We start from the raw sequence: 27138 nt of genomic DNA, 5'->3' as shown, positions 1-27138 counted from the left end.
TTTTGGGGTCGTATAACAACCTTGCAATAATTTCTGAATTTAGAGTATCTATGAATATTATATATCTCCCCAAAAGAGGCATGGTTTGAGAAACAGCTGTATTTACAAAGTGCAACCTATAGATCTGGATAACACAATTAATACCTGTTGCTCTCTTTGTTTGGCTAGAATTTTAAATGCATTACTTTGGTTTCACTGTATATTATACAAACCTTACTCAAATCTAACCTTAAATTGTATTGTTGTAAAGATGGTCTTTAATGAAATTTCATTTCAAGTGATGAAGGACAAAGCAATCAGAGGGACAATAATAACCTCTCAGCCTATTTGCCAATTATTGTTATAACCCACTTTTGACACAAGTTGTTTTCGTATGGTATTTATAGACTGGAAAAAATGGGCTGCTTCACAACTGATTAAAGGTAATTAAAAGATTACACACTTTACACACAGTTAAATTTGCTCTTTATGGTCAATGAAAATGTATATCCTTCCCAAAGGAAACAACTAACAAAATGGATCTCTTACTGAAGGGTCAATTACAGAATTGACAGACTATCAGGCAACCCTAATTTTCATGGAGTGCTTCTCTGTAGGAAAATATTTCTTGTCTTCTTTGCTTGCATATCATATAGTTATAAAGGGACATAACTGAAGAACGGTAAAAGTGACGCTAACCAAATTTGAACTTGATCTGAGTTTTGTGGTAATAAGCATTGTGTGTAAGTCTCATAACATTTGGTTGAGGCTAACTTAAGTAGAGAACAAAAACTAAAAATTCAGCAATTTTTCTACTTGTAAACACGCATAACTCTAGAACGGTTGTGTATAAGTTTTATAACATTTGGTTGAGACAAACTAAAGTTAGAGAACGGAAACGAAAAATTCAGCAATATTTATGTTTATAAAGGGACATAACTCAAGAATGGTAAAAGTGTTGCCACCAAATTCCGTACTTAATCTGTATTATGTAGTAATAAGCATTGTGTATAAGTTTCATAACATTTGGTTGAGGCAAACTAAAGTAAGAAAACGGAAAGAAAAAATTTGTACTTGATCTTAGTTTTGTGGTAATGAATATTGTGTATAGGTTTCATGATTGGTTGGGGCAAACTTAAGTTACAGAATGGAAACTAAAAATTTTGTAAAATTTCGATTTACAAAGGGGCATAACTCAATAACTATTAAAGTGACACTACCCTTATTCAACTTGATCTGTGTTTTATCAGTGGAAGTCAAAATTAAACATTGCATAGTATAAAGCATTGATTGTAGTTGATTCAACTATAATCATGGACAAAGGAAGATAACTCCAATTTTATAAATTACTAGATATTTAGAAGAAAATAAAAATTTAGCAATTTTTCCATTTCTAAAGGGCATTACTCTAGAATGGTTTAAGTGACACCACCAAAATTCAGACTTGATCTGTGTTTTGTGGTAATAAGCATTGTGTATAAGTTTCATAACATTTGGTTGAGGCTAACTTAAGTAGAGAACAAAAACTAAAAATTCAGCAATTTTTCTACTTGTAAACACGCATAACTCTAGAACGGTTGTGTATAAGTTTTATAACATTTGGTTGAGACAAACTAAAGTTAGAGAACGGAAACGAAAAATTCAGCAATTTTTATGTTTATAAAGGGACATAACTCAAGAATGGTAAAAGTGTTGCCACCAAATTCCGTACTTAATCTGTATTATGTAGTAATAAGCATTGTGTATAAGTTTCATAACATTTGGTTGAGGCAAACTAAAGTAAGAAAACGGAAAGAAAAAATTTGTACTTGATCTTAGTTTTGTGGTAATGAATATTGTGTATAGGTTTCATGATTGGTTGGGGCAAACTTAAGTTACAGAATGGAAACTAAAAATTTTGTAAAATTTCGATTTACAAAGGGGCATAACTCAATAACTATTAAAGTGACACTACCCTTATTCAACTTGATCTGTGTTTTATCAGTGGAAGTCAAAATTAAACATTGCATAGTATAAAGCATTGATTGTAGTTGATTCAACTATAATCATGGACAAAGGAAGATAACTCCAATTTTATAAATTACTAGATATTTAGAAGAAAATAAAAATTTAGCAATTTTTCCATTTCTAAAGGGCATTACTCTAGAATGGTTTAAGTGACACCACCAAAATTCAGACTTGATCTGTGTTTTGTGGTAATAAGCATTGTGTATAAGTTTCATAACATTTGGTTGAGGCTAACTTAAGTAGAGAACAAAAACTAAAAATTCAGCAATTTTTCTACTTGTAAACACGCATAACTCTAGAACGGTTGTGTATAAGTTTTATAACATTTGGTTGAGACAAACTAAAGTTAGAGAACGGAAACGAAAAATTCAGCAATTTTTATGTTTATAAAGGGACATAACTCAAGAATGGTAAAAGTGTTGCCACCAAATTCCGTACTTAATCTGTATTATGTAGTAATAAGCATTGTGTATAAGTTTCATAACATTTGGTTGAGGCAAACTAAAGTAAGAAAACGGAAAGAAAAAATTTGTACTTGATCTTAGTTTTGTGGTAATGAATATTGTGTATAGGTTTCATGATTGGTTGGGGCAAACTTAAGTTACAGAATGGAAACTAAAAATTTTGTAAAATTTCGATTTACAAAGGGGCATAACTCAATAACTATTAAAGTGACACTACCCTTATTCAACTTGATCTGTGTTTTATCAGTGGAAGTCAAAATTAAACATTGCATAGTATAAAGCATTGATTGTAGTTGATTCAACTATAATCATGGACAAAGGAAGATAACTCCAATTTTATAAATTACTAGATATTTAGAAGAAAATAAAAATTTAGCAATTTTTCCATTTCTAAAGGGCATTACTCTAGAATGGTTTAAGTGACACCACCAAAATTCAGACTTGATCTGTGTTTTGTGGTAATAAGCATTGTGTATAAGTTTCATAACATTTGGTTGAGGCAAACTTAAGTAGAGAACAAAAACTAAAAATTCAGCAATTTTTCTACTTGTAAACACGCATAACTCTAGAACGGTTGTGTATAAGTTTTATAACATTTGGTTGAGACAAACTAAAGTTAGAGAACGGAAACAATAAATTCGGCAATTTTCCATTTGTAAAGGGGCATAACTCTAGAACGGTAAAAGTGACGCTACCAAAATTCAAACTTGATCTGTATTTTGTGTTAATAAGCATTGTGTATAAGTTTCATAACATTTGGTTGAGGCAAACTAAAGTTAGAGAACGGAAACCAATTTTGGGACGTATGTATGTATGTTCGTACAGACGGACAAGGGTAAAACTTAATGCCCCCTCCGCTACGGCAGGGGCATAAAAATCAACAAGGAGCTTGTACCAAACAGCGCAATAGCCTAGCCAATCTCAGTTTCGACAATTTTGTCACAAACTTTACAAGAAACCTTTATCCATGACAGTATATATGCCAATAAAATGCTAGATTCTCATCCGTGCCCTGATTTTTCGGAGCCAATGGATATTTTTGTTCATTTTGATGGTTTTCACCATAATGGGAAAAAAATATAAATAAAATTTGAACCCCCTATCCCCAATTTTTTCAAAGAAATTTGGATGAGAATCTCGGAACCTTTTTATAATAGCCTCAGCATACTAATTATCATTTGAATCCTTCACAGGAGAATAATATGTTGTTATCAGATGGGGATTCTCATTATGGGTTTCTCCACATTTTACTGATGTACCATTTTATCCTGGTCTAGCAAGCTCATTATTGCTTGGTCATGAATTAATATCAGGCTAACATACATTTGGCAAATACTACATGTATTTTCATAATGATAACATGTTCATGAACTATAAATATACCATGCTTTGTACTAGACAAACATGTAATAATTTCATTGCTCACAGTTTAAACGAAGGCAATTACCCAACATTGAAACATATTACTAGGAGACGACCAGTCTTTGCTTACTTCTAAATACCTATTTTTGCAAAGACAAGGGATGGAGCCCTCCTGCACTCCAGGCCAGCACTTTCATTGATTAAGGAACACAGAATGTTGTAAAATAGTATTTTATTTGTAAACATATTTCATGGTATCATTCAGGTGACAGGACTTAAGCTGAACATAACTCACCTGTTGAAAGAACATCCTAAAGTTTTAAGCAGCAAAGCCAATTTTAGTTATCTAATTTATTTATGTGTAGAATAACAATCAAACATTGTTGGAATTGTTGACAAATGTTCTCCTTATCTAATTATTATTGCATAATGGAAGTGACTTTCAAAACTAAAAGATTTAAAAAAAAGTTTGTTTGTGAGTACAGGTATCACAAGGTAGTCCAGAATAAAACTCTGGGAGTTGGTGAGGGGGATTAAAGGCCCTGACAAATATGGGTAGTATGGCTGAGGTACAGAACTTCATTTGACCCATGAGAAAGAAAATACCCTAATTTCTTACTAAATCTGCATAGGTTGTTGATGTGAGAAAAAGGGCCTTCCAACAATACCCCCTTGGCAGGCCTCCCTTTTCTCCCCCCCCCCCTCCTGAATAGCCCAAAAAAGAAAAGTAATGTATAATAGACATAAAAAATTCAAGGATAGATAATATGCATTTTTATGAAAAAACAACCTAATTTACCCAACTAAGCATTATACAATAGCTGCATTTTGAAATCTTTATATTTCTATATAATTGTGAACATTAGTTTTGTTAGAATTATATATGAATTATGTCTTCTTGCTTTTCATTTCCCTTTTTGTTAAATCTCTGGGGTATTCTTTTCTGAATCTTTCTGGGCTATTCTTTACTCAATCAGTCTGTTTGGTCTCCTCATTTCCAATTAAATTTTCTAAATCTTGGAATGGTAATTGAGACCGGACATCGTCTTTCAGTAGCTTCATGATAATGATAACTGTTTAAAAGTTAGTTGTAAGATGATATTCAAATAGCACAACAAAAATTCAGTTGAAAAAATAATACACATGTTGTTGTGCGAAAACATGCCCACCTTTGTAATTCAAAGCATCTGAAAACAGGAGTAGGTGTCTGACAGATTCCAGAAGCACTCACACATTACTATTTATTACTGCTAAGCTGCTGACCAAATTTGAAGTCTTCTGTTCAATAGTATTAGAGAAATGGGTGACTAAAATTTCATTTAACATATATAAAAATTCAAAGCATCATTTAACAGGAAGTAGGTATCTGACAGATCTACAAAGTGCCCATGCGTTAACTTTCATCACTTGTCAAGCTGCTGACCAAATATGTCATTCTGTCAGTACCTGAGAAAATGTGATTGAAATATTTGTTAGACAAACAGACCGATTAGGAGAATGCAATATAGCCCCAACTCTTAAGTGGGAATACTAATAAATAAAATCAGAATGCACACAAAAACTTGTTTTTTTCTTCTTTTGTCACTAAATTTTTGAATGGTATGCACCAGTACAGTTATGACTGTTCTAACTTATAACTACATAAAACGTAGATAGAATAAGACATGAACTATTACAAAACATACCTGTATATCTGAAAACTACCACACAATTAAATCAGGAAGAAAAATCAATACTGCATAGTTTCAAAATAGTTCAGTGCAATCTGACATAAAAAAAAATTGTACGTGTGTGTGTGTGATGTGGTGTGGTGGGGAAGGGGGAATTAATCTATTAATTAAAGATAACTTCACCTAATTTGGGAAAAAAGGAATACATTTTAATATTAAATAACTGTTAATATTAAAATTTAAGCAGTAAGAATGCTTTCCATTTTTTTGCAAATTTGCAATTCCAATGAAACCACAAAGCTTTCTATTACCTTTTTGGCTACAACTCCTTAACAGAAGACCTATTTTAACAAGCCTCATCAGAGTTGGTATAGAAACATAATTTATATAGTTTTAAGAATGAATAATTGCAAATTTAGTGCTGCCTCTTTCCTATAAATAAAACTTTCTAAAATTTCTTTTTTATTAAAATAAATTAAATTCATGATTGCTGTCAGAAATTAAAAAAAAATATGCTAAATTTTAGACAAGTATTTCACCATTGTATGCTTTTAGTAAATAAAACTTAATATACATTTAAATGTTCTTTCAACTGGCAAATATGATGCTATTTCTCCTGAATTGACTACATTAAAACTTTTTGTCATGATTTTAATAAACAGATGCATCATTGAGAGAAGTGAGATTTACAAACTAAGAACCTGGTAATTAATTATTTATTTAAGTAAGTCTTTTCATTGGTTTCCAATCCTATACAGCAGGCAAGCATAGGTATAAAAATGCTTGATGATGGCTGATTTCTACTTTTTATTCAATAAAGGTATCAAACTTTGTTTACATGGTCTTTCAGAAAGAAAACAGAGGGATTTAGTTTTTAAGCATAAATCTGAATAAATATCAAGGTTTTAATATATATATATCACAGAAAACTTTTCTGTATAAAAGTGACCAGTCTGATTAAAACCAAACCTCTCAGTGCTCGTGTTTTTTAAATCTCGTGTGTGATCACAGTGCGACAAGTAAATAAACGATAGCAAGTGAGAGGTATGAATTTAAAGACTGTAAAGTGATCGTACAATTACTATAATTTTGAACAGTTCAAAGAATTTGACTGTTTTTGAAATTTCAGGGGCCAAATTAAATAATGTCTTTCATCATACCTTATCCATCCATTTAATTTTTTTGTAATGAGCAACCAGTAACACTTACAAAACTGTTGTGTAATTGTTTATCTCAAATTTCAAGCTTCACAACCTCCTTTTTAAAGAAAATTTTTATGTAAAAGATATCAAGTATAGTAGTAAAAAGAAAAAGGAAAAGAAGCACAGGTCATTCTGATATATCTTTGACCATGGATTATTAATGCCATGAAATCTGAAGAAGATAAAATGAAGTTTGTTAGTAATTCAAAAAATTAAAATTTTTGAAAATGCATTAGTTTTCTTACTTTGTGTGCCTATGACTGTTCTGAGTAGATTTATTTCATTTGCTCCATTCAAGCTTATACAGAACTTAACCTTTTCTTTTTATACATTTTATCAATTTCAAATTACAGACCTTTGTAAAATTTAAAGTTTAAGAAATTCGTGGGCATTGTGAGATTCGGAATAGAATGAGCTTTTTTCTTCTTCTTCTTTCTACTAAAATTTTACAAAACAGCAATATGTCTAAAGATTTATTTGCTTTGCTGATACTATCAATTAATTCCTGTTAACACTGCCATTTGTGATTATTAATGAGGCCATAAAATGTAACTTTTACATTTTTCAATCAATGAAAATAAAAGCAGACAAGCTTTTTTTTTAGACAGATTTAAACATATCCATATCAAACATGAATAATTACATTACATGTATGTTTCATATGATCCCTAATTTTGATTGGCTGAAAACAATCAAAAGGCATTCCAAAATTAGATTTTATTTCCCATTAAAATGCAACATTAATGACAGCATGTGCTTCCTGTGAAAAGTCACTGCAATGCATAGGAAAACAAATGTAAAATTTGATATATCTCATAATTTCATGATTGTAGTATAAAAATTTAATCATAAAAATTGAATGCTTCTTTTTGTAATTTTAAAGGGTTGTAATAGTGATGATTGTGTGCACATTTTTAGAAATGTGCTTTGGTCAACACTTTTAGACCCAAATAAAATTACAAAAAGAAGCATTCAATTCTTAAACAATAATCAATTAACATGACAAAAATCTAAATTTTAAAAATCTGAGTGGGAATAAAGCAGACAGGGATGAGGATCTAGAAATTCATTTAATCTGGCCTTGCTCTTTTTTTTTAATGGAAAATAACATAATATTTTGCTAATAAAAATCATGAAAACTAAGAAAGATCTTTTTCATGACTCCATTCACTAGTACAAGACTGACCATGAAATATAAAATGTAAAGAGGTACACTGCAGTTTTATAAAAATGCTGGACAAGACATAGTAAATTATAAATGTCAACAGATAGGTTCCAAGCTTCACACACACACACACAATAGTCCATGCATATCAAGTATCTCTTTCTTCAACTATTTGTTCCAATGCATTTTATGCCATTAACTTTGAATTTAAGTCTCTTGGATTTACTACATTTGGAAAATTCATTTTGATTCTCACTTTTCTCTTTTTCTAAAATTCAAAGTTTGTTTTAAAGCACTATCACAGGATAAATAAATGACACTTGATGTTTTCTCTCTCTCTCTCACGATGCATTTCCATTGACTTGGTCTGGTTGATTGCTGGCAGGGATGATAAATGATGGAGAATAGGGGAAAAGTTTATGACAGTCAGCTTGGTATTTCTGTGCCGTCGTCTCACATTTTCCAAAATCACCTCGACACATTGCTTCAAGCACTTCTATACAATTCTACAAATATAAATGAAACTACATTAATAGGAGCATATTTTTAATGTGGATAGCGAGTTTCATTTTCAAGGTGAGACAAATTCAGCATGAAAGCTTAAAGGTAAGTACATATAAGTTCATAGTTAACATATACACATGAAATCTACTAAAATTTGTGCTCCACAAGTAAGGATTAATCCACAGAATATGGTGGATTTAACAACAGATGATATATGTAGATTATAACATGGCATTTTTCATATCAGACCCCTTATCAGCCGAGAGCCGACAGGCTTGAGGGATGATTTTGACCATGAGCTTACAAGGGGTCTGATATGAAAAATGACATGTTATTTTCTTTTTATCATATACTTCAGCAGAAACCAAACAGACAAGAAAACTTTTTTAAAACTTTATAAAATTCATTTATTGTATTATTTGTTTTGCATTTTTTAATAATATATTTTTCTGTTTCCTAATATTTGTTCTTTCATTCTACCTAGTTATGTTTTTCACTAAAATGTACCACTGAGTTTTTTTTCTCCGGAATTTGCAGAATGGCGTCGAAATGCTTTGCGATAACGTTTAAGAAAGGCATGCGATATTAACCTGAAGCAGTTGATATAAACCGGAGGCAGTTGATATATACTGTAAGCAGTTGATAACGAAAGTCATATCACACAGCTAAGACAATTCTTCAAATTTAATGAATAAATATATGTACAAATTAGTTTTATCAAGGGGTACAATTATACCATTATTTTCTATAAGTATATGATAAACTTTTTTATTCTGTACTTAGTAGTATATACAGGTAAATTGTATGTGTAATACAATTGATGATAATCGTGCTGTATTAGCCATCCGTGATGATATCGATATCAATCACGGTTGCAAAGGCTTTATCACACCCCTAATCTGTATGACGTCACATAATCGATATCAGTCACAGTTACAAAAGCTTTTTGAAACCCCTAATATGTATTACATGTACGTCATGTCTCATGAAAAATATCTGAGAGATGCGTTGTAAATGAGGTACATGTATATAATACAGCTTTTTCAATATCACACCCCGTTTTAACCCTCAACCAATATATTTCTTCCAGCAGAGCTCTTGGGATTATATTGGTGTCTCGGGTTGATACACGTGATATTGAAAAAGCCTTACGATGTTCTCTATTAACTTGCTGATTTGTTATGATTTATTTCTTCATTCATTTTTTAACTATGACCATAACAGCTTAACATGTACCTCCTTCTATTCATACTTCAATTCAACAATATTGTTACAATTTTTAATTCATGTCATAGACCAATCCAGTTCCATTTTCAAATGTCAATGTCAACTGGTGCAAATTTAAGGTGTCTGTATATTATCTCAGAATGCAAAATAGGTGTACAAAAATCAAGAGACTTGTTTCTCATGTCAGTGTAAAGTGTTCTTATTGACTTAACCTTACTGTTAATTATAAAAGAATCAAAATCATATACTTTTTTTATTGAGTGTTGAAATAAATTTTTCAATAGATGTTATATTAACCCACCACAAAATATGTACATTAAAATCACTTTTAGCATAGCTGTTTCTGAAAGTCAACTTTATAGCAAACTTTACATGAAGGTCTTCCCTTTGGTGGGTGACTTGAAAATTTTCTGACTTCCTTGGTTAAAGTATTTTTTTATTGCTTTCTGTGTTAAAGAGCAAAACATGTTAATTTAAATGTTTAAATCCACTGATAGTGTTAAACAATTTACTTATAATATGACTGTAAATATATGCATTACTTACATTAAGAATTATTCCTTGCAACTTCGGTGAAAGACTTGTGGCAATTTTTAATGCTTCATCTTGTTTCTCTGGCGTGGGTGAAAGTTCATACATCATTCTGGCCCCTGAACCACAAAATTATAATATAATGTTATTGCAGGAAATGTTCACAATATAAATTAATTGTAATGAAATAGAGCCAATTATCATTTTTCAATATTTAATATTGACCCAACAGCAAGTTTAAGATGGCCCCTAGCACCTGAATAAACAGAGTTATTTGCTTGGTGTTGATTTTGCTACATTTGTACATTGAAGAACATATATGCAGTGTAATATCAAATAAAATGCTCCGCAGGGCGCAGCTTGATACGACCGCAGAGGTCGAACCCTGAACAGTTGGGGCAAGTATGGACACAACATTCAAGCTTGATACAGCTCTGAATTTGGATTGTGATTAAATATTTGACACAGCATAGGTTTCTGACACAGAATGAATGTGGTCTAAGAACTTAAAAATTTTAAATTGGACATTCACCTATTATGGTCCAATATCCAAAATCTAAATACATGGTTAGATTCAGCATATCAAAGAACCCCAAGAATTCAATTTTTGATGAAATCAAACAAAGTTTAATTTTGGACCCTTTTGACCTCAATGTGGACAAAGTTGATAACGGGGCCCAAAAATCAAAAATCTAAATACATGGTTGGATTCAGCATATCAAAGAACCCCATATATTCAATTTTTGTTGAAATCAAACAAAAAAAAGGTTTAATTTTGGACCCCGATTTGGACCAACTTGAAAACTGGGCCCATAATCAAAAATCTAAATACATGTTTAGATTCAGCATATCAAAGAACCCTAAAAATTCAATTTTTGTTAAAATCAAACTAAGTTTAATTTTGGACCCTTTGGACCTTAATGTAGACCAATTTGAAGACGGAACCAAAAATTAAGAATCTAAATACACGGTTAGATTCGGCATATCAAAGAACCCCAATAATTCAATTTTTGATGAAATCAAACAAATTTAAATTTTGGACTCTTTGGACCTCAATGTGGACCAATTTAAAAACGGGGCCCAAAATCCAAAAACTTAATACACGGTTAGATTCAGCATATTAAAGAACCCCAAGAATTCAAGAATAAAACCCCATTGAAATTGATCAAGAAATAAGCAATTTATACGAAGTATCTTCTTTTGCACAATACTGTGCAATTGAATATTTCTTGCTAATGTGCAATACTGTACAATTGACAATTTCTTGCTATGGCGCAATATTGTGCTATTGGATATTTCTTGCTATTGCGCAATACTGTGCAATTGAAGATTTCTTGCTATTGCGCAATACTGTGCAATTGAAGATTTCTTGCTATTGTGCAATACTGTGCAATTGAAAATTTCTTGCTATTGCACAATACTTATTATATAATAATTTACACATCCTGTTTGGTGTGTATCTCCTACCATATCATTATTATTTGCTTTTAAATATTAATCAGAAATAACCAACTTAAAATGGAAAATTTTAAAAGAAAAAAAAAAGGAAAAAAGGAAAAAAAAAAAATCCCCCCCCCCCCCCCAAAATCTTTTGAACCCCCTTATGATTCATCACCCCCAAACTCAATCCCAGCCTTCCCTTTGTGGTATGGTACCTTGCAGTACAATTTCAGAGAGATCCATACACTTGAACACAAGTTATTGTCTGGAAACTAGAAAAATGCTTATTTTTGGCCCCTTTTTCATTAACGTTTCGGGCAATTACCCCTAAACTCAATTCCAGCTTTCCCTTTGTGATATGGAACCTTGTAGTACAATTTTAGAAATATCCAAACACTTACACACAAGTTATTGTCATGAAACTAGAAAAATGCTTGTTTTTTGCCCCTTTTTTGGCCCCTAATTCCTAAAATTTTGAGGCAATTACCCCCAAAATCAATTACAGCCTTCCCTTTGTGATATGGAACCTTGTGGTACAATGTCAGAGAGATCCATACACTTACATACAAGTTATTGTCTGGAAGTTACAAAAATGCTTATTTTTGGCCCCTTTTTGGCCCCTAATTCCTTAACTGTTGGTACCATAACCCCCAAAATCAATCCCAACCTTCCTTTCGTGGTATTGAACCTTATGGTAAAATTTCATGGAGATCCATTCACTTAAACTAAAGTTAGAGTGCGAAAACCAATGTGTCTTCGGAAGACGACGACGACGACGACGCCAACGTCATACCAATATATGACCAAAAAATTTTTAATTTTTGCGGTCGTATAAAAACTACTGACTATAGTTGCAGTCTTCGAATACAGCCACAGGTTGAAGACCAACAAACTGAATTGGCTGAAGAACTTTACTTAAGTTTTATATCATGTATAAATTCTGGTATTAATCTAATATTAATGAAAGATTATGTTTTTTTCTTTTTAAGATTTAACATTTCACTTGTTAATGAAAGTGCTGGTGAGCACTAAAGAGGTAAAGAGACTTATTTAGACAATATTTTGAAATGACTTTTCTCTCTTTCTTCAAAAGTGTAGTTGAACAGTTAAGATTCATACTTAATGAACATCTTTCTGGGACTCTTTTAAAGTCTGGTTATACATATTAATTTAAAGTCTGGTTATACATATTAATTTAAAGTCTGGTTATACATATTAATTTAAAGTCTGGTTATACATATTAATTTAAAGTCTGGTTATACATATTAATTTTCATATTGTTATATGTTCACCTGTTTTATAAGCACACAAAAATAGAGAATATGACTGAAATATAAAAACCAGCTAGTGACTATTGCGATTCAATTCCGCAAGTGTAATCTTTAACTGAAAAGTTCCACTTTAATCAAAAGATGTAATGAATGCTACAGTTTCCAAAACACTAAATTTGATCTCAATACATACCTGCTAATCTATGCAATATGGAATTATTATTTTGTTCTAGGTATTCTGTATTAAGTGTTAAAGGGTCTTTGTGATTGTAAAATATCTCCATTTCTCTGTGCAGAAGTTTACTAATAGGTTCTGGTAAATCTGTTTTCTGTTTTACTGAATAACGAAAAGAACATATAATATTAATATTCACACATAAGATTGTTTGCCCAAGTTTATCATTGATCTTGTGGCGATGTACAGTTTGATTCAATTTGACCAGAATATTGCAAAAAAATGTCCATCCCTTTTCCATTTCTTTTTTGTGTTTATTTATTATTTTATTGTGAAGGCAATAAATCATTTCCACAGAATCAGCTGGAGTTTACCTGTCCATTTAAATTTTATGCAAAAAGTAATGTTTCATTGAATAAATACAATAGCTATTGTTCTCTGTTGTGTGGTAAGGTAATGTAAGATGTCAATGCAACACAGTTATCTGTTTGTGTTTTCTACTGCACAGCAACATTAAAATGTAGAAATACCATAATATTGAAAACTGTTTGCATAACTTTCCAATAAATATCTACACATATACATATGGATGGACAAGGTATAATTTGCAGTTGTCACTACACATAGGCAGACATATACATATGAACATATACTTTATTTTTCTTTCTATTTTACACATTTACTTACATGCAGTCGTTTCATGGTATTATGATGCATGTTGTAAAATGTAGTCCAAAATCTTTTTAAGAATATTCTGCCATGCTTGGAATCCAGCTCCCTAGATTTTTTTAACTGGTTTTGATTTGCTTAATTTAAGGGACAGTGACAACATCCATTAGACATCAATGTGCTCTACTGTTTAATAGAGATCTCATCAGTTTATATACCAAATTTAAGCCTTATTTTCAAACTTTTATACAGAAGTGATACTTACTTAACAATAAAAATCGTAACAAACAAACATGTAATTGTGGATTATTTCTTTCTACTTGACATCCTCTCTTTAATGACTGTAACATTAATAATATTTTTCCTACAATATAAAATGAATCCATATAATCTGTGCAAATAGAAAATATTACGATCAAACAAATCAATTCAAAAGACCATACATAAATTGATTTTACAATGCTGACATTAATCCAGAGTGCTGACCACAATTTATATTGCTTGTATTTTTGTGCTGTTATCTAATTGATGTTTGTTTCATGTGACAAACTCTCAACCCCAAACCCTGAAATTGGTAAATTCAGACAACAAGCAGGTAATTCCAATGAAAACAAATATTTTAGGGGAAATGGGCACTTATTTCCATAACCCATCCGCTATGCAATTTTAATATGAAATCAAAATGTATAATATGAAACCCTTATCCAAATTCCCCATGTATTTTGAAATTTGAAATAAGTAAAGAACTGTACAATCCAAATTAAAGTTTTTCCTGGAGTAGCCCTAGAAAAAATTCAATCATAACAACTAATAGCATTGAAAATATTGACTGTATTTTCAACATGTACACTGGTAATACAATTATAGCAAATTTTAGGAAATTTTCTTAATAATGCCAAACGGAAAAGAAAGTTGAGGCTATCTATTTGATAAAAACATCACTTGATATAAAAAAATAAGATGTGGTACAATTGCCAATAAGACAATTATCAACCTGAGTTCAAAGTCCTTCTTTAATTTCAAAAACATTTCATCTTTTATAAAAAAAGAAAAAAGAATTATAGAAAGTGTTCTCATTTGCTCATAACAAAATAAGTGATTGTATTTTTAATAACTGCATTGTAATATGTATTTAAAAATATCACTTTATAAATGATTATTCTCACAAGTCTGCGTGAATCAGTACACATACAGAGTTTTATAGATTTTCTTAATTACCTTTCCTAGAATAAATTTCATAAGCTACTATGTGTGTGTGTATTCTATGTGCTGCATGCATCTGTAAAGGTTTCAGGAATTTCAATGATTGCTCTAATGGGTCTTCAGGCTGTAAAATTAAAAAAAAATATTTTAAGTAAAAATTCTTTTGTAACTTCAAATAATAGATTTCTGTTACATATTGATGATTAGTCATTATTTATATTTTATAGATTACACATACATGCTAACATATTTCATGTGATATTGTGTCAACCAAGTCTCTATGCATATCTCATTCTTCTAACATTACATACAATTGAGACTTCTATTGATTTCTCATCTCACCTTACAAAGGTATACTTCTATGCAAAAAAGAAAAAGTTCACATGTTTAAACTATGCAAAAAAGACAAAGTTCACATGTTAAGCTGTGCAGTAGACAAAGTTCACATGTTTAAGCTATGCCAAAAAGACAAAGTTCACATGTTTAAGCTATGCAAAACCCAGGTAATAAAGACATACATAAGTGTAATATTTTACTTCACAAATTTTGTTTGCAAATTTTGGATGACCTGTATAACTGTAGGTATCCGATTGAGAATGTGTTGTACAGTTGTTAAAAATTTATGTACATGAAGATAAAATTTTCCCACGACTGGTTTCTGTGATGATGTTTGTAAGTAATGGATTATCTCTATTTTTTTAAAATTCTGCATTCAATTTGCAAGGCAAGTTTTCTGCCCCTATTATCATACCAACATTTCCTATTGGCAGTCTAAATGTCCTGATCTTCAATCCAAGCCAACTTGCATGACCTATCTTTTGTGTAAATTGTCAACAATTTGACATTTAACAAGCAACAATTGATCCATCAGTCATCATAAAAATATAGTTCCTTTGCCGTATGACCATTACCATTTATTTGTCTAATGTACATCAATCTAATTACATTATTTTTCTTTTATTTCTTAATACTTTTCCTTCCTGAGGAGGAATCAAGGAGGGTTGAGACCTCACAAAACATGTTTAACCCCACCGCATGTTTGCGCCTGTTCCAAGTCAGGAACCTCTGGCCTTTGTTAGTCTTATATGTTTTTTTTAATATTGTTTCATTTATATGTTTCAGAGTTTAGTATGACATTTCACTGAACTAGTATATAATATTGTTTAGGGGCCAGCTGAAGCCCGCCTACGGGTACAGGATTTTCTTGCTGTGTTGGAGACCAATTGGTGGCCTTTGGCTGTTTTCTGCTCTTTGGTCGGGTTGTTGTCTCTTTGACGCATCCACGTTTCCATTCTCAATTTCAACATTGTTAGTATAATGAAAATTCAGAGTAGATGTTTAAAATAGACGTACCCTGCTTAATTTATCTGGTACTAATTCCTCTTCTTTCGGACCGTCTAATTCACCATCCTGAGCTTTTTTATTCTGAGTTTCTTTTTTATCTTGTTCAGCCTTCTGTTTTTCCTGAGCTTGTGCTCTTTTCTTCGCTTTCCGTTGCTTATTTTTCAACTTTCTTAATTCACTAGGAGACAAATTTTCTGAAAATAGTTTCATATAATTTTAAAAAGAAACAGTTACTAAAAACAGAAGAAAATTAATTTTAAGCATCCCAACCATAATGCCTTTCTGTATCTGTATAAATTCTGCAAATGTAGGCACAGCTCCATTGGAGTTGAATAAAATAGTGTCCTTCACAACACAAAATTATAATTTAAATTATAATATTTTATTGTCCAATAAACCTCTACACAATATTTTTTCATTTTCATACTTTATCTTGTTTTCATCCTGAATAATTATTAAATATTTGCCACTGGATATTAACCCAACAACAATTAGTCAAACAATCATATCATCTTCTTAAATTGCAATTGATACGATTGATTGACAGGTTTGACAGTAATTGATAAGATTGATTGACAGATTTGACTGAAAATGACATATTACAAACCTGCATCAAGAGCACTATCCAGATCACTGTCCGAGAGAGGGTGGTCATGTAAATGTAAATAAATCTACAATAAACAAAACAGGTGTGTTACTTTTACTGTGTTTAAAGCTTATATTTTTCTTAATGTAAAATTAAGAAAATCCAATTCCCATTGTACTATAAAATGGTTACAGACTAATGTAAAGCTACCTATGATGGTAAGCATTCTGTACAGAATAACCTCTTAATCCTTTACAGCAAATTACAAACATTCTCTGTGATATCTTATTTTTAAATGATTTTTTTATTGAATAGTTCAGGGCCATTGGTCATAAACTTAACTGAGTACTCAGAGTACAAAATTTGCGCTCGAGACACCAAATCCAGTATTTTGATTGGTTGAATTCAGAGTCTGTGTATGGTAATTGTACTCGAAATTTAATATGTACATATTAAAATTGATTTTAAAAGAGATGTCATGCTAAATATACCCTCACTTATAAGGTTCTGTAAAAAAAACTTCCATGTTCAGTGAGAATAATGAAAAATTTAAAGTATCGTCAACAAAGTAGTGACTTCCTGGCAGATCAGAAAGTTGCCTACAAATTACAACTAACCATTTTAAGGTTATTACAGATGCTAAGTAATATTAAACACAATAGTTCCATGTTAGGTTAATACAGATGCTAAGTAATATTAAACACAATAGTTCCATGTTAGGTTAATACAGATGCTAAGTAATATTAAACACAATAGTTCCATGTTAGGTTAATACAGATGCTAAGTAATATTAAACACAATAGTTCCATGTTAGGTTAATACAGATGCTAAGTAATATTAAACACAATAGTTCCATGTTAGGTTAATACAGATGCTAAGTAATATTAAACACAATAGTTCCATGTTAGGTTAATACAGATGCTAAGTAATATTAAACACAATAGTTCCATGTTAAGTAGGAATAATCAAAATTTAAAGTATCCTCAAACAAGAAGTTACCAGATCTGAAAATCTCTTACACTGTACATCTCTTTAGCATTTCCATAAGGCCACATTTAAAAGAATGTCTGTTTCCCCTCCCTCAGGTCTACCCTTTGTAAACAGACCAGGAAGGCAGGTTATTTTTTTTATTTTTTCAACTTGATGTTATAGCCTGGTCACATGAATTGTTTGACTTGTCAAGTCGAGGCCACTTATCAGTTGTTTGTGCTTAATTTGAGTGTATTTATTTAGATTATCAATCCTCTTGCTTTCAAGCACTTTTCAAAAATGGAACGAATTATTTTCAGAAATAAAAATAATTTCGATTTTTTTGTGCAAAATAATTTTTTGACCCGGGGGCTTATTTCTGACCTGGGTGGGTGGAGGGGAAACAAACATATTTTTAATTTTGGCTAATACAGAAGCTGAGTAACATGTAGTGTGTTATGGACAGACAAATAGACAAGGTGAGTGAGTGGGGGTATAATAACATGTAGCTATCTTATGTACTTGTGCATCATTCTGATATTATCTGCAGACCTTGTTTATATCAATTAACCAAATTTGTTAAATAAAGAGAAACATTTATTGTGTTTTTTTTAAAGATCAATTGCTGAATATTACCTCTATAGCAATTTTAGCTGCTTTAAAATAGAATTGGTGGTGTTGTAATACATCCTCTAATCGTAATAATCCAACATAAGCTCGGAGAGTCATCTTCCTCATACAGTACGTATGGAAGTCAAACTGATCCTCTATTATTTCTGTAAAATGCTGAAATTATAAAAAGTTTAAAAATTAGAAAACATCGGGACAAATTTCATTGTTGAAAGTTTTGTTTGAAATGTAAATTAAAACTTTCACAATATTAACTACATAATTAGGTCTATTCCAATATAAACTGTTGACACAGATATATGTCTCACCTTTCTGTAATTTTGATAGTATAATGCATATGTTGAAATCAAAATGGCTATACTTTAACATGTAAACTATACAAAACATTCAAAGTCAATAAACCATGACTGAAGGTGCAATGCCAAATAACTTCCACTATTAAACCTCATACCAAATACCATTGACTTACCATAAGTGGTTCCCTTTAAACTAACCTAAATGTAAAAACAAACTTTAACATGTAAACTATGCAAAACAGAACAAGTCACTAGACCATGACCGAGTAGGCAGGACCAAATAATCTCCATGGAAATGAGATATGTGTCTATGCTAATACAACTGCATACCAAACATCATTGATTTACCACTAGTGGTTCCCCTTAAACTGACCTAATCAAAAACTATTACATGTTAACTTAGAAAATGTTTCAAATTCAATTGGCCATGACTGAGGGGGCGAACCATAAAATCTCCATGAAATGAGATGCATCAATGATTATACAACTTCATACCAAATATTATTGACCTACCACAAGTGGTTCCCTTTAAACTGACCTAATCACAAGCTAATACATTGTTGACGCCGCCCCTGGAAACAGCATACCTCAGTCTTGCTTTTTGACTCCTGTCAAGGCAAGACAAAAATGGACGTAGGGGGAAGGAATGCCTTTGAGAATACCCCAACATCCAAACAAAGGAATTTTATTATGTCTTTACCATTGATGAGCTATAACCAATATCCAAAAATAAGCGATTCCCTCCCACATTCATTTCATTGGAATAGCGCTAATATGGAATCATAAATCATAATCAGATAAATATTTCAAAAAATTATAATGTTTAGAACCAATATAAATCTTACATTTGACTTATTCAAGCTCAAGCCCTTAAATATCAAATATCATAGCTTAATGCACTGCAGAAAAATTTTGACGTATTTCACCCTCAACTGTACTATTTATATTGAAAATAAATGGGGAATGTCCATGGGACACAGATGATGCCCCCGCTTGCATATAACATTATAAAGGAACATAACTAGAGAACTGTAAAAGTGATGCCACCCAAATTTGAACTTGATCTGTGTTTTATGGTAATTAGTATTGTGTATAAGTTTCATAACAACTAAAGTTAGAGAATGGAAATGAAAAAATTTCAGCTATTTTCCATTTGTAAAGGGGCATAACTCTAGAACGGTAAAAGTGAAGCCACCCAAATTCCAACTTGATCTGTTTTGTGGTAATAAGCATTGTGTATAAGTTTCATAATATTTGGTTAAGGCAAACTAAATTTAGAGAACAGAAACTAATTTTGGGAAAGTACTTTACGTACGGACAGACAAGGGTAACACTTTATGCCCACTCCGCCTTGGCGGGGGCATAAAAACAATAAAATGCTCCGCTGGGCACAGCTTGATACGACCGCAGAGGTCGAACCCTGAACAGTTGGGGCAAGTATGGACACAACATTCAAGCTTGATACAGCACTGAATTTGGATTGTGATTAAATATTTGACACAGCATAGGTTTCTGACACAGAATGAATGTGTTCAAGAACTTAAAAATTTTATTTTAAATTTACCTATTCAAACCATATCATTATTATTTGCTTTTATATATAAATCAGAAATAACCAATTTAAAATGGAAAATTTAAAAGAAAAAATATGGATAAAAAATCCCCCCCCCCCCAATTTTTTTGAACCCCCTAATGATTCATCACCCCAAACTCAATCCCAGCCTTCCCTTTGTGGTATGGTACCTTGCAGTACAATTTCAGAGAGATCCATACTCTTGAACACAAGTTATTGTCTGGAAACTAGAAAAATGCTTGTCTTTTGGCCCCTTTTAGGCCCCTTATTCCTAAACATTTAGGGCAATTACCCCCAAACTCAAACCCAGCTTTCCCTTTGTGAAATGGAACCTTGTAGTACAATTTCATAAAGATCCATACACTTACACACAAGTTATTGTCCTGAAACTAGAAAAATGCTTGATTTTTTGCCCCTTTTTGGCCCCTAATTAATAAAAATTTTGAGGCAATTACCCCGAAACTCCATTCCAGCTTTCCCTTTGTGATATGGAACCTTGTAGTATAATTTCATAAAGATCCATACACTTAACCACAAAGTATTGTCATGAAACTAGAAAAATGCTTATTTTTGGCCCCTTTTTTGGCCCCCAATTCCTAAAATTTGGAGGCAATTACCCCCAAAATCAATCCCAGCATTCCCTTTGTGATATGGAACCTTGTGGTACAATGTCAGAGAGATCTATACACTAACACACAAGTTATGTCTGGAAGTTACAAAAATGCTTATTTTTGGCCCCTTATTCCTAAATGTTTTGGGTAATTACCCCCAAACTCAATTCCAGCTTTCCCTTTGTGATATGGAACCTTGTAGTACAATGTCATAAAGATCCATACACTTACACACAAGTTATTGTCATGAAACTAGAAAAATGCTTGTTTTTTGCCCCTTTTTTGGCCCCCAATTCTTAAAATTTGGAGGCAATTACCCCCAAAATCAATTCCAGCATTCCCTTTGAGAAATGGAACCTTGTGGTACAATGTCAGAGAGATCTATACACTAACACACAAGTTATGTCTGGAAGTTGCAAAAATGTTTATGTTTGGCCCCTAATTCCTTAACTGTTGGTACCATAACCCCCAAAATCAATCCCAACCTTCCTTTTGTGGTACTGAACCTTATGGTAAAATTTCATAGAGATCCATTCACTTAAACTAAAGTTAGAGTGCGAAAACCAATGTGTCTTCGGATGACGACGACAACGCCAACGTCATACCAATATACGACCACAAATTTTTTTTGCGGTCGTATAAAAACAGATTGTATTCTATTCTTTTAGTGACCAACAGAAGTTATCTGTTCAGAAAGATGTTCACTAACTACTGTTGATTCATTCTTATTCTTAAAGCACCAATTTTTGTGAAGTTCGTAGGTTTAGGTAAACCACAAATTTAAATGTTCAAAGCAGTAAAAATTTTCTACAGGCTTGTATACAGACCAAACCCTGAAATTAAATATCTACAAAAATCCAATTTATCTTCAATCCATGAAAACAATGAATCCACAATACCTTGACCACTGTAGTAATCACTATATTTCAACTGATCTTATGAACCTACCCTATCTATTTCGTGACACTTTTTAAGTGCATCTCCCCATTTTCCCATTCTCTGGTATGCTGCAGCACTTTCTATCTGAAACCACATGCACTGCATTTCGTTCAGATTATCTACTGCTGATACACCTTCCTATAAATAGATAATAAGTAGAAAACACCTTCCTATAAATAGATAATAAGTAGAAAACACCTTCCTACAAATATATAATATACAGAAAACAAGTTTCTTTTTTGCTTATTTTATCTCTGAATTCTTATATATTTACATGACTTCTTTGCAAGTAAAAATTCATGTTAAATCATTTTTTTTTACATGTCTAGTCTGATGACCAACAATATTGCAAGACTAACTATTTTTCTTTACATGCATATATTGTGGTAACCAAACATTTATAAAAGTAGAATGTGAGATAATATTTTGCTATTAGCAGTCAGTTTGGTTCAGTTTTGTTAAAATAAGCTAAAAAACTTTGATGGCATCTAGTCTAAAATACACAAGGAATGTTGATACATTATAATGAGTATATGCATTGTAAGTTGTTTCTCTAGGTCTTTTTGTAATTTGAATAGACATTTAAGTATGATATAAATTTAATATGAGAATTTGAGTCTAATTGGTGAACATGAATTTGACAGCTAATATCCCTTTAAACATGCCTACCCTTGTAAATTTTGAACACATTTCAGCAGACTCTGCTATTAAATTGCCTCTCAACATATACTTGGCACATTTGGAATTTATATATCTGTCAGCTGTATCTAATGACTGAGCTTCGTCCATCAACCGGACAGCCTCCTCTATATCACCAGCATGCTACAAAAGAAATAAATATATACCAGATAACTATCGTTTATTTCAAGAATAATGCAAAAATAGTCATTTTAGCAGAGTATTTATTTTTCCTATACACATAAACATGTGAAAAACAGATCTCTTGAAAAACTCTTGATCAAAAAATTTATTGCAATATTTTAAAACCACAAAATTAAAGTACATTTTGTATTCACTAATCAACAATACTTATAATTGCACACAGATAGGAGACACATTTTGTAGACCTCCATTAATAAATAAAAAAATTGTAACTGTTTTTTCCAGGTCATGTTATACCGCAAATAAAAAATCCCCAGCATACATTATATTAAAATCTTCATATTAATGAAACTTGTAATGCCAAGTTTAGTCATTTCTGGATTGTGCTATAACTTCTCTAATACAAATTTCCCTTTTCAGTCAAACCACATGCCCTTCACTACTCATCTTACTTAAGTTATTACTGCTCACTGTTAAATTATGAAATTTACTTTTTATAATGAAAAATATATAATAGCTTTTACTCACTTTAAATATTTTGGCTTTGAGTACATATAACTCTATAAGAAGTGGTGTATGTTGTAAGGCGAGATCTATATACTCTACAGATTTAAGTGTATCACCCATGAAATCATAATGACACGCCAGGAAAAAATACACCCACAATAATGTTGTCGGAGACTCTAATTCACCTTCATCTGAAAGGAAAATATAGGAAAATATTATTTTTTTATTATCAGTTTTGGAGCTATTTTCCTAATGCTTGTAGTTTAAAGGTTTGGTTGGCTTGCTTGTTTTGTTTGTATAAATGTTTGCTCAAACATTGTAATCAAGATTGACATCGCAATTAATAGATAGGCGGGGCTTCAGCTTGTATACATTATACTTAAATGTTATTGAATGTTAAGTATAATGTATACAAGGAGTTGTAAATTAACATTAAGTGTGATGTAGAAGACAAAGAGGACTAAAGACAACAGAAGTGGTCTCTGTGTGTCACTGGCAACAACTGGACTCTGTCAGGCAACATAATAAACATTGAATTATAAACACTGCAAATTTATTTTTTATGTATGAGGACTTTCTGATATTTAAGAGTGAGTGTTGAAGAGATTTACAAGCAAGACGTTTTAGGAATACTACATTTATACCTACCAGACAATGCAAACTTTTCATGAGTTTTTAAATTTTCAGCATACCCTAGAACTAAATCTTCTACGGTTCGAATCTATAAAACAAAAAAACAATATTACTGTCTACATTATAGGAAATCCTGCAAGGGAAGCATCTCAATACATTTACAATACTTCTGAGTACAGTTCTATTAGAAAGGATCTAAAATAGATCATCTTCAAAGAACTCAATCATACATATTTTCATTCTAATTTTAAATGTAAATGACTGTAAACATCGTTGAGATAACTAATAAACTGTTAACACAGAGATATGTCTCACCTTTTTGTAATTTTGATAATGCAAATGTTGAAATTAAAATAGCAATACTTTAACATGTAAGTTATGCAAATATTCAAAGTCAATGAACCATGACTGAAGGTACAGGGTTGAACAATCTCCATGGAAATGAGATGTGCCAATGCTAATACAACTGCATACCAAATACCATTGACTTATCATAAGTCGTTCCCTTTAAACAAACCTAAACACAAACATTAACTTGTAAACTATGTAAAAGTTTCAAAGTCAATGAACCATGATGAGGTGGTGGGGCTATATTATCTCCATGGAAATGAGACTTGCAAATGCCAATAAATTTGCATACCAAATATCATTGACTTAACAATAGCGGTTCATCTTAAACTGATCTAAACACAAACTAATACATGTAAACTATGCAAAAGTTACAAAGTCAATAGACCGTGACTGAGGGGGCAGGGCCAAATAATCTCCATGGAAATGAGATGTGCCAATGCTAATACAACTGCAATTCTAATATCATTGACCTACCACTAGTGGTTCACCATGAACTAGACCTAATCACAAACTAATACATTGTTGACGCTGCCGCCGGAAACAGCATACCTATGTCTCGCTTTTTGACTCTGTCGAGCCGAGACAAAATTCATTAATTGTAATATATTTCTATCTAGCATTTTGTTGGATTTTTTTACAATACTTTCTTATTCTTTAAAAAAAACCAATTGGAAATGTGGTGAAATACTAAATAAACTGCTTCGCTGAGCGCAGCTAGATACGCCCGCAGAGGTCCAACCCTGAACAGTTGGGGCAAAAATGGACACAATATTCAAGCTTGATTCAGGTCTGAATTTGGATTGTAATTAAATATTTGACATATTATAGGTTTCTGAATAAATGTAGTCAAAGAACTTGAAATAGGTTATATGAATTGAATTTATATTCAATTAAAGATTTCTGGCTGTTGTGCAATACTTAGTAAATCTGTTGTCAGACTATAAACAAATAAAGTTCAATTAATTCTCAATGTCATATTAGAAATTTATGAAAATAAAAAGGGAGCTTACATCAATAGATATAAACAATTCACCAAAGTTTCATGAGAATTGGTGACAGCATTTTTGAGTTATTGTCTGAAAACTGGAAAATCACCCCTTTTTTTAATGAATAAAACCCCATAACTCAGAAATGTAAAATGGAAAATTTATAAAACTCTAAAGGGAGCTTACATCAATACATACAAACAATTCACCAAAGTTTCATAAGAATTGCTGAAAGCATTTTTGAGTTTTTGTCCGAAAATTGGAAAATCCCCCCTTTTTTTATGAATAAAACCCTGCAACTCAGAAACGTAAAATCTTAAATTTATAAAAATCGAAAGGGAGCTCATGTCAATAGATATAAACAATTCACCACAATTTCTTGCAAGTTGGTGAAAGCATTCTTGACTTATTGTCCAAAAACTGTAAAATCCCCCTTTTTTTTAATGAATAAAACCCCACAACTCGGAAACGTAAAATCTAAATTTTATAAAAAACGAAAGGGAGCTCACGTCAATAGTTATAAACAATTCACCAAAGTTTTATGCAAATTGGTTAAAGCATTTTTGAGTTAATGTCCGACATGTTGACGACGGACGGACAGACGGGCAACGGTATACCATAATACGTCCCGTAAACGGGCGTATAAAAATAATACTGCTTTAATTGCTGTTTTTTTTTTAAACTTGTTGACAAGTTTCACACCTTACATAAAAATCAAGATGGACCAGACTCTAGTATCCACTAACAGGGAATTATTTGATATTGACTGGTAACTATACAAAATAAATGTCTTTGAAGGAACATGTGCACCAATAATTAATACATTGGAAGTCAACTGTTGGTCTTTCATACCCAATTTTTTTCTATTGAAAGACAATTAAAAAACAAAAATAGACCTACAATACATGTAAATAAAAGAGTCAAACATTTTTGCTTTATTCACTATGCATTTTGTAGATTCTTGCTTTATGCAAATGATCTCAACCTTATCTTGTCTTTGGTGAATATTTGTCTCATTGGCAATCATACATACATCTTATTATTATACTGACATAATTTTCAAATCATGTGTCATGCTGTGTACAATAGGCGAATGAATGTTTACTATTACATACCTTCAACGGATCAGAATATAATTTCTTTACAGTTACAAATAAAGGTGGTACACCCTTATGAAAAGCTCTCCTAAAATATGCATCCATCAGTCCTTTGAAATTATCCCCTGAAATAAAATTTGTAAGATTAAAATTTTTTGCATTTAATACACATACATTTGGTATGTCTTTTCGTCCAGCTTATAACAGCACCGTAGTAAAATAATAATTTTCAACTTGATATCAACAATATAACTATATTAAGGTCAAGTTACAGTAAATGGCTTATCGTCATCGCAATTTTTTACCTTTTTCACTACCAACTAGGTAACAAATTGATTTGAAGTCGGTGAACAGATGATTATTTTATATCATTAAAATGGAAATTATCTATGCAACGAGTATCATAAATGTTGGATGTTAAAATTATTTTGATTGTGCAAATTACATATGTAAGGCTTAAAAGAGTGCATTGCACAGTGGCTCTCGGAAAGAGTTTATTTCCTTGTTCTAATCTTCTGAAAACGAATCAGTAACTAGTTTACTAACCTGTTGTAAATGACAGAGGTATTCTCCTGGGGGCTGATGCACGTGGGAACTTTTCTTCTACATCTGTGTACAATTTTAATGTTTCTTCTTCTGTCTCTGGTCATATAATAAATCATAATGTATGAGAGTAAGGAAGTTTAAATTTTCTACAGTAAACTATCAATATATGTCTTGCCTGTATGTAATTTTGACAGTTAATAAAATGCTTCGCTGGGCGCAGCTTGATACGACCGCAGAGGTCGAACCCTGAACAGTTGGGGCAAGTATGGACACAACATTCAAGCTTGATACAGCTCTGAATTTGGATTGTGATTAAATATTTGACACAGCATAGGTTTCTGACACAGAAAGAATGTGGTCTAAGAACTTCAATTTTTTT

The 27138-nt window shown here is 31.6% G+C and overlaps 1 protein-coding gene across 1 annotated transcript in view; it reads right to left on the bottom strand.

The window, feature by feature from the left end:
• Window positions 1–4027: 4027 nt before the first annotated feature.
• Window positions 4028–27138, bottom strand: part of LOC127715269 (N-alpha-acetyltransferase 15, NatA auxiliary subunit-like) — a 48850-nt gene continuing 25739 nt past the window's right edge. Inside the window, exons 9-22 of the mRNA XM_052221306.1 lie at window positions 26760–26855; window positions 26232–26338; window positions 23795–23867; window positions 23168–23337; window positions 22487–22639; window positions 21827–21955; window positions 18405–18554; window positions 16821–16884; window positions 16223–16407; window positions 14885–14993; window positions 13932–14030; window positions 13016–13159; window positions 10127–10230; window positions 4028–8355 (exon numbers count right to left, since the gene is read on the bottom strand). Coding sequence (XP_052077266.1) covers window positions 8191–8355; window positions 10127–10230; window positions 13016–13159; window positions 13932–14030; window positions 14885–14993; window positions 16223–16407; window positions 16821–16884; window positions 18405–18554; window positions 21827–21955; window positions 22487–22639; window positions 23168–23337; window positions 23795–23867; window positions 26232–26338; window positions 26760–26855 — 1748 coding nt within the window. The 3' untranslated portion in view covers window positions 4028–8190. The remainder of the gene's footprint in view (window positions 8356–10126; window positions 10231–13015; window positions 13160–13931; window positions 14031–14884; window positions 14994–16222; window positions 16408–16820; window positions 16885–18404; window positions 18555–21826; window positions 21956–22486; window positions 22640–23167; window positions 23338–23794; window positions 23868–26231; window positions 26339–26759; window positions 26856–27138) is intronic.

This window comes from Mytilus californianus, unplaced genomic scaffold, assembly GCF_021869535.1.
Source record: "Mytilus californianus isolate M0D057914Y unplaced genomic scaffold, xbMytCali1.0.p SCAF_9, whole genome shotgun sequence".
Classification (NCBI taxonomy): Eukaryota; Metazoa; Mollusca; class Bivalvia; order Mytilida; family Mytilidae; genus Mytilus; species Mytilus californianus.
Note: the sequence above shows the minus strand (reverse complement) of the source record. Positions and strands in the feature narration are given on the sequence as shown.